Source organism: Plectropomus leopardus, chromosome 7 (assembly GCF_008729295.1).
Source record: "Plectropomus leopardus isolate mb chromosome 7, YSFRI_Pleo_2.0, whole genome shotgun sequence".
Lineage (NCBI taxonomy): Eukaryota > Metazoa > Chordata > Actinopteri > Perciformes > Serranidae > Plectropomus > Plectropomus leopardus.
Window position 1 is genome coordinate 19,770,908 of NC_056469.1, and position 15,668 is coordinate 19,786,575.

At 37.3% G+C, this 15,668-nt stretch overlaps 1 protein-coding gene and 1 long non-coding RNA gene across 3 annotated transcripts; both read left to right on the top strand.

Annotated features, from left to right (window-relative positions):
- Positions 1 to 445: 445 nt before the first annotated feature.
- On the top strand, positions 446 to 8,638 carry dhdds (dehydrodolichyl diphosphate synthase). Of its 2 annotated transcripts, none has more exons than XM_042490950.1 (9): positions 446 to 496; positions 852 to 931; positions 2,277 to 2,393; positions 2,486 to 2,628; positions 5,039 to 5,155; positions 5,244 to 5,345; positions 5,484 to 5,598; positions 6,584 to 6,691; positions 7,488 to 8,638. In XM_042490950.1, exons 2-9 carry the CDS (start codon positions 869 to 871, stop codon positions 7,728 to 7,730), a joined length of 1,008 nt encoding a protein of 335 aa, XP_042346884.1. In that variant the 5' UTR covers positions 446 to 496; positions 852 to 868; the 3' UTR covers positions 7,731 to 8,638. The 2 variants fall into 2 exon arrangements, with proteins under 2 accessions (XP_042346884.1, XP_042346883.1); XM_042490949.1 differs by having other exon boundaries at positions 456 to 484.
- Positions 8,639 to 9,707: 1,069 nt separating this feature from the next.
- Positions 9,708 to 13,870, top strand: LOC121946381. Its single transcript, XR_006106008.1, has 6 exons — positions 9,708 to 9,916; positions 11,269 to 11,280; positions 11,568 to 11,597; positions 11,847 to 11,891; positions 12,146 to 12,202; positions 13,210 to 13,870. It is a non-coding gene; the product is annotated as an uncharacterized LOC121946381 (long non-coding RNA).
- The last annotated feature ends 1,798 nt before the right edge of the window (positions 13,871 to 15,668 follow it).

The window sequence follows — 15,668 nt, forward strand, 5'->3', positions numbered from 1 at the left end:
TTTTTTTGGGTAGGTTAATGTCTTCTTAATTTACTCATAGTCTTCTATCCATGTTTTTTTTTAAGAAATCCATTCACTTTGCACAGGTAAAATAAAAAAAATATGTGTAAAATAACACATACAGGACCAGTTTTTCTGCATGAGTATTTTTAGTATTTAGTTTTGAGTAAAGTTTCAAATGATATTTCCATAGCCAGGCCACCTCTGAAAACACTGATTTTAAATCCAGGATTTAGTGATGTGTAATATAATTTATTTGTTATATTATTTTAGGGCGTGGTATTTTCAACTTTTACTCCTGATATTGACTGTTAGTGGCATTTTAGTCAAATAACGGACTCAGATCTATCTTTGACAACAGGATGGACGCTGCGCTCACGTCCATCCACATGGTTTGAAAATCTAATAACGTCTGACAGGAAGTCGTCACAGCGCCTCTACGTCACTTTACTCCAATGCGGAAGAGGTCGTCATCGTAAAAGCTGTGAGTTGGAAGGTCTGTGAGATGAGATAAAATTACAGTAATTTTGACAGTAAAACAACATGCGGTTCTATAGTTTGAATGAATGAGGCGGTTTTCATTAAGAGTTGGAGTTTTCTAAACGATGTGTGACTCGTTTTGGGCTTTTTCAGCCTCACAACAGCTAAGTTCATTGCATGTCTCGTGAGCCAGGCTGGCAGTTAACGGACAGTCAGTCACTGGCTGCAAGGAAAATGAATTTGTATATTAATAAGACTTTTTTTTTAGATAATCTCGTCGTATAAACAGTTAGTTGGACAATTTTTTTCTGTGGTGTACACGGTCGACGTTCATAACCCTTTAAAAAAACATTTTAATTGCCTATTTCCAGATCCTTAAAGCCTGAAAATGTCGTGGATACGGGAAGGTGAATTAAATCTGCTTGAAAAGATTTCAGCAAATATCCTGAAGGTAAGCCTAAATGTACATATTATCATCTACCCTTTTGTACGTACCTCTCAATTTTGACGAAAAAGAAATACCCAGCGATGTTTGGAAAATCCAGAGGCTCTTGAGACAACATTATACACTGGTTACAGAAAAAACCGGGATGACCAAATAATCAAGTCAGTTAAAACGATTCTTAAATAATGTCTTAAGTTGCTCCGCCGATTTCAAAATTGGAGCCAATATAACTGGAAATTCTATTATATTTTGATATAGTTATTGTCTTACACAAAATGAGAAAGGAGATGTCATTTCTTGCTTTTTTGTCATGCTGCAGATTTTTTGTTTTTTTCATCCAGATGGTCACAAAAGGCTTTGAGGACTGTGCAGGTGTGTTTTGTTAAAAAAAAAAACTTGCTTAGCTCTAGGACTTGAATATAATAGTAACACATTAGAAGCACAAAGTGGCTACTTCTATGCCTTTTCCACCAAACTACAGAGAACAGAAATAAGCAGCAAAACCACAGATTGCATTGATATCCTGTGCGCTTTTGTTCAGTTAGTACAGAATCCAAAAGACAATTATGCACCAAGTATTTATGACACTGCAGCATGCTCTGACGATTTCTCACTTTAATTGGTCATTTTAGCCCCCGCCCGTTCCTGCAGAAAATGACACATTCACTAATGCTGACGCGGTTTGCAGAAGGTCAAGGAGAACCTGTTATTATTTTGTTCCAGCTGAGAACCAACCTTTTGCTTTCTGAACCAATTTATTTTGGTCGAAATGCTGTGAACGGTCCAAAATTAGTTGCGGGAACTAGAACGGAACCATCCCATTTTGGTGGAAAGGGGATATTTGTGTCACCCAAAAGCAATCAGCTCCACTGCAGGGCTGAGACCAAGGATTATTATTTTTAATAGTGCAAAATACTTTAACAGTTTCCGAGAGCCCAAGTTGACATTTTTAAGTTTGTACAAATTATCCAAAGGCTTCATTTTGAAAAACTAATAATTTTTTCCACAGCCTCACAGAGAACGCGTGTTTTGGTTTTGAGTTATCAAAAACTTGACCTTTAACTGTATTTTGCAATCTTCATGGTCCATGGATGGAAGCTGAAAGATGAAAACTGTGAGATGCAATTGTTAGCTTTGAAAAAAGCTTGCATTTTGACCTTGAGCTAAGATTTCTGTGGTCAAGAATGAAACTAAAAGACAAGGAACTTGTAACTTTTTAGAAGCTAGAACGAGAGAATGTTTGGCATATTATCACAGTTATTTCCTTACTAGTTTTCTGTCTACAGACTAATCATTTCAGCTCTATACAACTGTGTCTATCAGTATTACCCAAACCTCTTGTGTCTCCCAGGCTGGACCCATGCCTAAACATGTGGCCTTCATCATGGATGGTAACCGTCGCTTTGCACGGAAGAAAAATATGGAGCGTCAGGAAGGACATATGCAGGGCTTCAACAAGCTGGCAGAGGTGAATTTGCTTGGCTTCTCAAACCTTATGTCACCTGGGCATAAAAGAGTTCACTCATATATATGTTTAACCTCTTGTCCTTTCTGCACCAGACATTACGCTGGTGTAAGCATCTGAACATCCAAGAAGTTACAGTGTACGCCTTCAGCATCGAGAATTTCAAGCGCACTAAAAACGAGGTGGATGGGCTGATGGAGCTAGCCAAGCAAAAGTTTGAAAAGCTGTTGGAGGAGCGGTGAGTTTCAAATTAAGGATTTAAAAGAGCACTGTGCTGTTGCTTGTCACATTTTATGCATCATATGATTCATAGCTTCCTTAAAGTTAAGTTGAGACGAACCAAATACAATAACCACTCTGAAGTAAGTTAAGTGTCTTTGGAAGGCTGAAATGAAATGGGCTTCCTCTTTGTATCAAATAACTGGTCTGAAGTCTGAAATCTGAGGCACACAAGAGGGTAATTATTTAAAAAAGCCTTTAATATCTCATGGCTATTTAGTCAAAGTAGCAGTTAGAAACATGCCTGCAGGTTTCATCCATTACGGATTTATCAGGGCAAGTCCACACTTGTCAAATGCTTTAAAATCAACAAAGATTAAGGTTGTGTTTAAAAACATCCACGCTGAGAAAATATTGTCTTTTTTTGCTGCTGCTGCTGCTGAACACTGCAACAGTTGACAACTCTGACACCAAAATACCTTCTACTACATTTTACATTGAGTGAAATGCACTGCAGACTGATGCCAGAATATCCAAGAGGAAGAAAGGGATACTTATAAATAGGAGTGCACAATATCAGTTGTTTCCATTGCTATTTTTGCTGCAATACAACCAGAATATAAAGAAAAACTAGATTCTGCCTAGAATTACTCTGTACTCATAGTCCTTAGTGCAAGTATAGACGTCCAAAAACACATTTAAACCAACCAGCATGGTGACTGTTAAGGTACATGAACTGCAGTTCCTCAAATGGCCACTAGATGTTGGCCAACGAAAACTTTTGAATGCTTTTTCTTCATGTTTTTCCACAAGGAGGAATATTTTACAGATGACTCATTTCTTGCCTTTTGAAAAATAAGCAGTCTTTTGTCAGTCATGTGTAGCCTGTTAGCTAAGCTGATCAGTTATAGTTGCTCATTGAAAATACAGACTCTGTAGATGCTTTCCAGAAGACATTGTGGTATCAAAAGCTGAGTACACTAGTTCATATGTTTGTCTTGGAGGCAATTTTTAAAATACTGTTTTTGTTGAAAGCACAAAGGCTGAAAGCTTTGCTTGTTTTGTAACATACTCTCTTGAATGACAAGAGTAACAAGTTGGTGAAGATTCTCAGTCATCAAAGTCGTGGTAATTCTGCTTCCTGTGATTCCTGAGAGTCCCAACAAATCTGTCAAAATTAAAGTAGGTTCTCGAGAGGTGAAACATCCTCAAGAAACTCAAGCAAGTCCAGTTGCCTTCAGTATAGCACTTAGAAAAAGTGTAACCTGTCACGCCCAGTTGTGGTGCAGCACAAGGTTCTTTGTTTTGACTAGAAAAAAGAAGTACTGGAATACTTTGAAAAAAAAGCACTTTTTAGCAAAGGTCCTTGAAATTCAAAAAGGCTCATAATGGTGTATTATGTTTTTACCAAAGTTTTGTCATCATGTCAATTTACTAAATTGCTCAGCTTTTTCGTTTACCAACACATTTTTTAAATTCTACCAACACTTATACCAACATGCTGGTTATGGGCTTTTGAGCTTTTAGTGTTTTCTGCCAGATGATATTTATTAGTTTGGTGTTGTTTGTGTTTCTGTCTGTAGCTAATTTTGCATACTGGACCCATCAGCCTAATATTTTCTGTGCATTTAGCAGGGTTTTCTCTGCCATTATACAGCTTGGCCACGGTGCCTTAGCATTTTTGCACCGCACCTATGCCGTTATGAACGTAAAACTAGCTGTAGAGAGCTGTGGACGAGCCAACACATTGGAGGGGTGATGTCCTGCCCACTGTCGTAATTTATTTTTAATTTGTCCCCAGCCAGTAGGCCTGTGTTGGCATGGCTGAACTTAACATGACCTAATGGAAAGAGCCGGCTTTCACTGTGGTTTATTTCCTATCTCTTTAGCGGTGCGTTGATGTAATAGCTCCACCAAAAACTAAAAGTGACGCCAAAGTTATAGCCGGCATCATTTAGTTTCACTACTTTCAGATGGTTATATTTTGAAAATGATATTGAAAATAAAAGTGCTTGAAAAAGTCACCTCAAAATTGCACTTTTCTCTACAGCAGTAACACTGTGGAAATTAAATCATAATTATAGGGCATATTGGATATGATCTGGAGTAGTCCTAATACCAATAACATCTAATTTAACATTTATGCAACTAATCCACAGTTTCAGTATCAGGACATCTTGCAGCTTTTCTTATTATAACGGTGGCTTGTTGTGTTATTGTGTTGAGCACAAACACTTGACAAACCAGCTTTACACAGAACTCTGGACTGCAGAATGCTTCCGAAACTGCACTCACTGACTACTCACTGGGGGGGAAATGCTGACAGACATGTTTCAGCAGCTGTGTCTGGATGGAGTGGTCGGCTTGTTCTCCCTGTTCTTCTTCATGCTTTTCTTGATACATTCACACACCTGTCTTTTCTCCTGTAGGGACAATCTGGAGAAGCATGGTGTGTGTATCCGGGTGCTGGGCGACTTGAATATGCTGCCACTAGACCTTCAGCAGCTAATTGCCAAAGCTGTGGTCATAACCAAGTCGCACAATAAGTATGTTTCGTTCATTTGCACCACTTCTACTGTGGCCCTAATAATTAACGACTCATACGCTCATACAAGCTACATATATGTTTTGCAGGTGTTTCCTGAACGTGTGCTTTGCTTACACGTCAAGATATGAAATCACCAACGCTGTCAGAGAAATGGCTTGGGGAGTGGAGCAGGGTCTGATCAAAGCAAGGTAACAAATGGCAAAGACAACACTGAGTTGATCTCTCTGACATCTTGTTTAAATCCATAATGCCACATAGAATATAAAAATCGACCTGCGGAGCGATTGCTTTTACAAGCTGTGTTTGTGTTGTTCTGTTGTGCTCAGTGATGTTTCAGAGTCGTTGCTAAGTGAGTGTTTGTACAGCAATAATTCTCCCAATCCCGATCTGCTCATCCGCACCTCTGGAGAGGTACGACTCAGCGACTTCCTGCTTTGGCAGGTGAGGATCAGAATGACCGCGTGGAAATAATGAATGAAGATTATAGTTGTGGCCTTGAGAGATCTCAGTGATTGCTGAGTCTCATTCCCACATCGTCAAATGCTGAATGCCTTAGATTTGGAGTTGGACTAAACTACAGAGCCAAAAGGGTTGGTTTTTGACAACCTGGGAATGAGATCCAACAATCATATGCATTTCTTCAGAATTACATACTGCACTGCCAACTCTGGAAATATGATTTCCCAGGCCTTGTTAAGTGTTTGGCGATCAAAATTAGGTGCAGGAGGTCATTTTCAAGCACAGTGGCAGTCAAACTTGTATTTCAGGTTGTAACAGGTAGCTCAAAGTATTCACCTCCAAGCAGATTTTATACAAGACTCATAGTTTATATAGACGTTGCTGCATTTCTATCTTTGATTCCAACAAAAATGTCTCCAAGATCTGTGAATATGTGTCAGATGTAGACCAAACAGCAGACTTGAAACAAGTCCATTTTTTCCATTAAAACTTATGTAGTGATCTTCATAGTTGGGTAGAGTCACATTATGTCTGTCATTTTTATCTTTATCTGCTATGTAGCTCCATCAAAGGTGAGAGCTGAAAATTGGATTTTACCATCAGAAATTACATTTCTAACAAAGGTTTACTTTATGAAGCTATTTGTCTTAAACACATTATTTGGCCAACAATGACTGCCTTATTTTAATTAACCTTAACCAAATACAGGGGATTTTTGTCATTTGCATTCTTAATATTAATTATACAATAGACTGTAATAGACTTCTCTAAGAAATGCGGGTTATTTGTTTTCACTGATTTTTCTGCATTTATGACTTTGTTAGCATGGTATTATCCAACAAATCAGGATTGCAATGTATGATACAAAGTATTAACCAAGAATTAAATGCTTGGATAATATTGTCAAACATTTTACAGCTTCTCCTCTGAGACTTACAATGCCTTTCTTTTGTTTTACGCTCTGCAGACTTCCCACTCCTGTTTAGTGTTTCAGTCAGTTCTGTGGCCGGAGTACTCGTTCTGGAACCTGTGTGAAGCCATTCTCCAATATCAATTAAATCACAAGTCCATTCAGGTAAGGCCTCTATTGTGACGCAGTTGTCATCAATATGGGACTCTGCATTTGTTAGGGTACACAGGGTAAATAATAACATCTCAGAGTACAGTGTCCTTGAAGCAAACATAGCTTTGGAGAGTGTCTTAATGACAAAGAACTGCATTCCTCTGTCATGTATTAGACTGTAATGTTGTAAAACAAATATCTGATAGACAACTTTTCAGTCAGTGTAGGAGAGGATCGATGAGTGACCCCAGTTTTCCTATCTTTGCCATATACATGTTTAGGTTTTTCCTTGCCAGCTTTAAAAAAATATTTGCAGTTACAAGTGTTGCACAAGAAATTTAGGCAACCAGTACTAAAGCACATAGTCGTGAGTCTTATCTGGCCTCAGTGAGTTGCCATATATTGATTTTGGAACTCTCCAAGAAAAAAGTTTTGGTTATTTTGGTGCAAACATAAATAAAAAAAAGTCAATTAAAAACTATTGCATGCATTGTTGCAAAGCAGCATGCACTGTGATAACTTAATTACCTTGTCTATAAAGCTTCAGCATGATATAAAGCATAGATTCTTCCCCACTTTTTTAACAAGCACACAAATATCTTGGGCTATTATTATTTGGTGAAAGAGTTTGTGTTGCCAACCATCTGTCACATAACTTGTACTGTCTGTAGTGCATGTAATGATTATTGCGAGTTAAATACAACTAAAACAAATAAGGGCAGGCGTGTAATGTTTAAATGGTAATAAGTAAAGCTTTTTTTTTTCCGATACATGACTAACTGGAATTTTAATATGTGTTGTATTTTAGAAAGCCAGAGACCTCTATCGAGAGGATCAGGCCTTACAGCAGCTAGAGGCAGATCGTGCCTGTGTAGCAGAGCACCTGCAGCATCATGGGAATGGTAAGCCTGCTGACGCCCAGAGAAGACAAGAGGCGCTGCTGCACTACACCACCTGCCGAGAAGAACGGATCCAGGACTTCCTAGACGCACTGAAGCACAAGAGAGACTCTTTCTTTAATGACTTAACGAGCAACGCCGTCTCTGCCTAGGAGGGCGAAGAACAAACCCCATGTTGAAGTGGGGATGAAACCTCTCCTGTCCTCATCCCAAAAGGGCTTTCTGTGGAAAAGTGAGGAACGAACAGTACCTGGGAATGATGTCATTGTGTTACTGATCTGTATGAGATGAGAGGGTAATTTTACCCCTATGGGGCTGTAGAAAAATGGATATTTATGATTGTAGATTTAAAAAAAAAAGTCTAATTGTGGAAATGTCTGGTCAAGATGTAGTTAAGTAATTGTGTAAATTGTCTGTGAAATGCATGCCATTGATTGGAAGATGACATATATGAGTGAAAGCCAGGGATCGCGTGTTTTCTCACACGTTCACGAATCAACCGTCCAGATTAATATAGATCAGTGCAGTTTTGCATTTTTGTTGTGGCTTAAAGGAAGTGTTGTTTTTTGAGTGTGATGTGTGTGATGACATAACTAGATTTTGACCAGCTTTCTTTAACAGAATAAAGCAATTACTGTATGTCAGATATGAGAAAGTAATATACAGTTCACTCTTTTGTACTTACAAATGTCAGTGCTATGGCCATCTTAACTTGTGCAGCAGAAAAATAGCACATTTTAAGGTCCATGCTGCTGTTGTATACCATTTTAGGGGACACAAAGTGACTGTATTTGGTTTCCCATGAGATTACTGAGGAAAAGCTTTCAGCAGATACAGACATCAAGTTAACCTTTAATTTCTGTGAGTACCTGTTGTAAGTATTGGAGCTCTTTACTAATTGACGTAGTAAATATGCCATTTAAATTAAGACATTTATTGTGTATACAACATCAGTCTGATTATACATAGTTTTGATTTTTCTCAAAGCAGATCTTTAGTTAACAGTTGTATGACTTCCAGTCATCTATCTAACTCAAGTAAAGGAACTAATATTTTTCAACAATGTTTATTTTTTTTATGTTCATTAAGGAAAACAAAAGACTTAATAATTCTCAATCTTCAATTTTATCTCCAATTTATGTCAGTCAGTTTTTCTAAATCCAAGCTGCAGAGCTTGATCCACTTACTAGAATAGGGAATATTTATATCAACAAAACTTAACTTATATTTTTAGACAGGCAATCTTCGTGCAGCTGATGGCAGTTTTATACAACAGAGGAAGTCGTATTGAAACGTTTTATACTAAAGGTAGTAATACCACAGTGTAAAAGTACCCCATTTTAAGTAAAAGCATGTAGGTTTTGATACTTAAAGTATCAAAAGTATTTATACACGGTGGTATTGCCATTTTACTAAAGTAAAAGGTCAAGGTACATCTTCCATCACTATTATTGTCTAATGCAGTGCCTTTTTTCGATGATAATTTTAAACCTCTGAAACCCAGAACAACATCAATTTACCTTTCCCAAGTTATTTGACCCTTGAAAGCAGATGGGTTTGATTTCTTTCAAAAAAACATGGGTTCAAAGGAAATGTCTTGGCAATAAATGCTCCACAAATTGCAGGAAATTGGTAAAAGGTGACAAGAAAATTTCTTAAAAATCAGTTTAAAAAAAAGATTAGAAAGTTATCAGAAAAAAAATGAATAAATGATGGGAAAATGTTCAGAAAATTGTATTTATAATACAATAATGTCAATACAATATAATAATGACAATAATTTTATAAAATTATGTCAAAGAAAAAATTAGAATAAATATATACTTTTTTTTTTTTTAACTTTTTTTTTTGTTCCTCATTTTCAGGTAGCTTTTTTGTAACTTTTTAACTTTTTTTTGCCAATTATTGGGTCATGCGTTGGTAAGCTGATGTGGCCTTCTCGCCATGCTTTTCAAAAAACAAATCAAACCTATTTGCTCAGGTTTCAAAGGGTTAATCAATAATCAATCACAAAACCGTCGACTCAGCGCCCCCTCGCGGCTCTCAGCGATGCTTTCCAGCCCGCCTCCTGGCGCTTTAGCAGATGGGCGGTGCCTGTGTGCACGTGACGTATTTGCATCCAATGACAGGCATCGAAACACAAAACTGGTTCGAACCGGTTTCGTTCTTATATTTCAGCGTAAACTACAAAAACATTCGTTTGCATTATACATTCGCCATTTTACGCTACGACCGAACGGTTGTTGTGTGTTATCTCTCCGGAGAAAATCACGTTTTTACGGTTCTATTTTTGTGATCTTTCTGTGCATTTCCTATCAACAACATGGGCAAAACGAAGGTAAGATTTTTTTTTACAATTATTGTTGTATTTTAAATCACTGCACTAGCTTATTGACGTGGACTTGTTCCCGTCAAGCCGCGTTTGATATTTGCATCAGAGGAACGTCATCATCCCTAACAAACGGTGCAGCCATGGCGGTCAGAGAGAAGAGACCTGGGCGGGCATCCTCCCGTTCGTCGAAAATAAAAGTTTCTGGACTAGATAGTCATGTGAATTATATTTTGATATAAAATACACGACTGATAACGCGTACTATGATATTTTCACGCCCTGCGCCAAAGCTCTGACAAGTGCAGCCGTTGACATTGCGCTGTCTTTTGGCAGCAGGTTGAGGAGGAGGAGGAGGAGGGGGAGGGGGGATTTTTGACAGGGTAAAAATCCACGTTACTTCGTTAAATGGTGCGGTTGCCACGTTAATGTGAATGCATAACTTTATCGAAGACGTCACTAGGGGAGGGATTAGCAAGCAAACAAAGTAAGTTGAAGTACAACCTGCCAATTTGAGGAAGGAGTTGGGGGAGGGGTGGTCGCATTTATTTTTTTTTTTAATTTTTTCACTCTGTTTTGAAAATAAAAAGTCACGCTTGCCTGTGCGTGTTGATTAAAAACAGGTTTCATGTTTCGTCTGCTAGTTTGAATTTATTAAACGTTGGCGTAAAAAAAAAAAATCAAATCGATAGACAATTTTGTCAGACAAGTGCGCATGAGGAAATCTAATGCAGCGACGTGAAATGGTGTAATATGTTGGGGTTTGTTTTTCAATCATGACGAGGTTGTGTGTGTGTTTTTTATTTTTAAATTTTAATTATTTATTTTTAGCAGGAGCAAGTTAATTTCGAGTATTCATTTTGCAGCGTGCGACAATATAATTAAATTTATTTTTTAAAAATATATCTGACATTAAAAAAAAATCAGAAAAACGTGTGAAATATCAACAGAACTGTAATTTTAATTCGTTTGCAGCCTCTGCAGGCTTACGTTTGGCTGCGCTTATTAAACGGCGGTAGCTACAGATTAGTAAAGAAGTAATCTTATCAGTTTCCCAACAGCTGTATGTCGGCGCGCACTGATACAAAACAAAGGAAGCTGTCAGGGCGCCAAGGCGGTGTCATGGTGACAGCCCAAATTTGAATTCAAATATGCGCGGGAAGTTCTTTGTGACGATCGTCATTATTTCTTAATTAGTCTTTAGGTTTTGTGGGTTTTTGGTTTTCTGCCAGTGCATGATCATGTCTGCAGAAATATTTATACTCTGTGATTTTAAAATTATAGTGTTATTTGAGTTGTCATGTGAAATGCTGGTATTTAAATTTTAATAATTTGTTTTTCTTTTTTTTTTTGTCTTTCAGACTAACTCTGAGGTTTGTATAAAAAAAAACAACACCTATTTACTTATATTATTAACACTGTTTTGATATTCTGTTATTGCAAGAGTATTAGGCAATTTTTAAATTGATTGATGACAAAGATTTGTTGTTAAAAGCTTCCTTTAGTGTTATTTTAGTGTGTAAAGTAGTTTTGACAGAAAACGTCTGATGCTTACTTTAGGACTGTCATTTTAATCTTATTTAGAGTCTCTTTTTTTGACTACCTAGTAGTACATCTGCAACTATCACTGATTCTTTTCTTTTTCTTCCTGTTTCAATAGCCAACAAGATTCTCCGAACGGTTGGCAGGGGTAAGCTCCTACTTGTGTACTCTTAACAGCAACTTTCCTGAGTCTGTGTGCATTGCACTTACAGTCTACAGTCTGTCTAAATTATTTTTTATGACCTCTTGTGATTACAACATAAAACAGGGGGTCTGTTCAGATTGTCACAAACTAATGACATGCTCAGTGTCACTGAAAACTTTTTTCACTGTAGCCCATATTCTTCTGTGTAATCTGCAGTTACTTGATACATGAAATTTCTGTCTGTTTTTGCAGAGACCTAAAATTACGGCGGAGCTGAAGAAAAAAGCTGCTGTAAAAGTATGAAACTGATAACACTCGCTGATCTCAACTGAACATCTCTGTGTGCTGTATAGTTTGTCACATGTGAAACTGATTCATTGCCTTTGGTTCCCTGAAGGGAAAATAGGTGTGGTTTAGTTACTGGGAAAGGGGAAAAGACCTTTGAGGAACAATGTAGATGTTTACATTTTTCTATCACTTCATTTTTCTGAAATGTGATAATTATGTACGAGCCGGATCTATTTGTAATCAATTGTCATGTTGTTTTATAGAAGGCAGCCAAACCAAAGAAGGCCAAATCAGCTGAAAATGGGAGCACCAAGGCTGAGGTTTGTTTCTTTAATCAGAGATAACTTACACAACTTTCATTTCTGGTAATCAGTGCTGTATGTCTATTAAATAATGTGTGCAAATGAACAGAACGCATGTTTTTTAATCTACGTAAAAGGGGGCTGATGACTGAAATGTTTATCCAAAGTTTGTTAACCTGTCTCAGAAGGGTCGATGGGATGAAAACAAATATGAATATGATATGATAATTGATTTGGAGAAATTAAGTTGTGGATTTCAAACCTAACCGCTAGCCATCACAAAATGTGTTATTCTGACTCCTTTTGTTGTTGAACTTAATTTGAGGATGCAAATGAGAAATTCAACAACACAGGGCACAAAAGTTGCTAAAGTTTTCCTAATATGGAAAAGTGCAGATATATTTGGATAGTCTGCACCTAAATGGAATTGATTGCATTTGTACAGCACTTTTCCAGTTATTCAACCAAAGTGCCGCCTGCTCCTCAGTTTTTTAAAACACGTCTTCAAACACTGAAGGAGCACCCACCTGGAGAAATTTGGGGTTCAGTAATTTGCCCCTGTTGACTAGAGGAGCCAGGGATCGAACCACCACCCTTCTGATAGTGAACGGCACGCTCCACCTCCTGAGCCGTGACCACCACCTGTATCTGAGTGTGATAGCCAGTGGAAACTATAAAAATGAAAGTTTCATTTCGGCACAAGGTGTCTGCAAATTCTGAAAATATGAAGTTTTAAGTTGCGGTTTCTTGGTACACGTGATGTTTGTCCTTCCTCTGACAGCCATTTGCAATCACTTTGTGACTTGTATAAACAAAGCTGGTCATTTTTTTTCTCCCCACATTTTATTTGATATTAAAAGCATCTGAAAGGTGCGTGTCTTATATATTATATATTTCATCTTACATATTGCAATATATAAGATGAAATTGTAGCATGGTGATGATAACTGAAAATGAATGCATTTTTCATCGCACCAAAACAAGCAGTGCAGATAACATGCTGCTTTCTTTTCTTCTATCCGCAGGAGAAACAGGCTGAAGCCAAATGAAGGACAGCTGATGTGCTCACTCTGTGTACTTGGTGATTGTACAGTTTTAAATAAGTATTTTTACCAAGTTTTATATTACCAATGTCATTTATAGGTTTGGTTTGGGCTTGCACTTGATGTAACAGAAGTTTGTTGTCACATTCATATCCATTTTATATCCATTTAAAAATGATTACCGTCCATATCTTGTAGAAGTGGCATTTTCAGTTTGTCTAATCCCGTTTTGTTTTTTATTTTGAACTGCTGAATAATATGTTTTTTTTTTATCCAGAAAGTTGGAATTTGAATCTTATTTTAAACATTATAAGGCAGCTAAAGCATATTATTAAAATTTGAAGGTTGGGGGGGAGGGGGGTAGGAATTCTCTCTGCTATCTCCTTATATTTTAATGTTTAATTAATAAGAAATTGCTTACCAAATGTTTTGAAACACTGTATGTAGACACAAGTTCCAGTCAGTGATTATACCACAGACAATACCATTATTAGGTCAAATGACTGAAACATCCCAAAAACATGTATGATGTGAACCTCGTCATCTGATGAAGTCCTGTTAAGTTATGTTTCTGCTCTGACTGAAGCTTTTCTGACTTTAATGGTTGATCTTAATGTTCTTGAATAAAATTTGTCAAAATGTCCTCTTGTTTCTTTGTGTGTGTGACATGAAAACCTCATTGAAAAAGCAGGAAAAATGGAAAAATCTTTGGTTAACATAGATGTACAGAGACAGTCTTGGTGTCCTTTCAAGAGCTGGTGCAAAATGTTTAAATACACTGATTTTAGCTAACAAATCCTCATATTAAACACAGGCTCCTCCAGCTGCGTAGGACTTTAATTTTAAGATAATTTTAATTCTATTTAGATTTTTTTTCTCCTTATCTTTACTGGGGGGCACGATTAGTTATGATTGCAAATGTTTTTTGCTATACTCAGTTGAACAGAGTTAAAAGAGAAGACCTTTAATGTTCAACTGATCAGCTTTTTTTCCCCCAAAATATACGGGTATTTCTGTATTTGATGCCTGCAATACAATTCAAAAAAGTTGGCACAGGAGCAACAACAGACTAGAAAAGTTGTGAAATGCTCGAAAATCCCTGTTTGCGACAATCCACTGGTAAACAGGTTAATTGGTAACAGATAAAATTATTGGGTATGAAAAAAGGCTCCCTTGAGAGGTGCAGTCATTCACAAGCAAGGATTGCTACTTTGAGAAAAACTGTAAAAAGTCCAACATTTTAAGAACAACCTCAGTCAACACACACTTGCAAAGAAATGAGGGATTTCACCTTCTTCAATCCATAGTCTGTAATAATGAGACAATCTGGAGAAACCTCTGAATGAAACGGACATGGCTGACAACCAGTACTGAATTCCTGTGACCTTTGACACCATTAAATAAATTACTGACTATAAAGGATATTACTACAGTTCAGGAACACTTTAGAAAGACACTGTTGGTGAAGAGTTCATTGCTGCATGATAAGACTACCATGCAAAGTGAAAGCCAAATAAAATCCAGGAACGGCACGTTTTTCTCTGGGCCTGAGCTCATCTGAGATGGACTCGTACAAAGTGGGAAAGTGTGCTGTGGTCTCACAAGCTCACATTTCAAACTGGTAATGGAAATCATGGACCAGTGCAAAGTTTATAAGCCAAAATCCCTGATGGTATGGGGATGTGTTTCTGCTCATGTCATCAGGGGTCGCTTGCAAATCAGTAATGGCACTGTTTATGCTGAAAGGTGCATTCATGTGTTGGAGCAACGTGCTGCCATCCAGACAATGTCTTTTTTATTACTGCTTACTTCAGCAAGACAATGCAAAACCACATTCTGCACGTGTTACAGCGTGGCTTCATAGAAAATGATTATGATCATCATTTTTAGAATAATAATAATTCAACTGAATTTAGGTCAAAACAGGTTTGTCAGTGCATTGTTTATGTTTATGTCTTTATGTTTTGCACAACTTTATTGGAATCGGGGTTGCATTTGAATGCCTATGTATGTAGCTGACAGGAGGCCACAACTTTATTTGAAGCAGTAACCACAATGTAAAACACACCTGCATGTGAAATGTAATTTACATTTGCATTTTTGTTAAACTCACAGCACTGGGTATGAACTGCATTAATGGTCTTTTTTTTTTCTTTTTTTTTTTAACTTTAGCGTTGCATCAAATTGAATTTTTGAGTTTGTCCAGGTGCTTTTGAGTAGTTCACCCCAACTTATACTCTGCATATGCCAACACATAATACAGAAGCACAGTGTGAAATACTAAAGTTGACTTGACGCCTGAAAACTGAATTATTAAGGTGTACTACAACTGTACATCTCAATACTTGAGTTATAAGTGCTTTATTTACTTCTCAGCTGTGGGGAACCATCCGTGTCTCTGCTCCATTAGTACCAGTGGAGGGCAGTGTCCCCTCACTGCA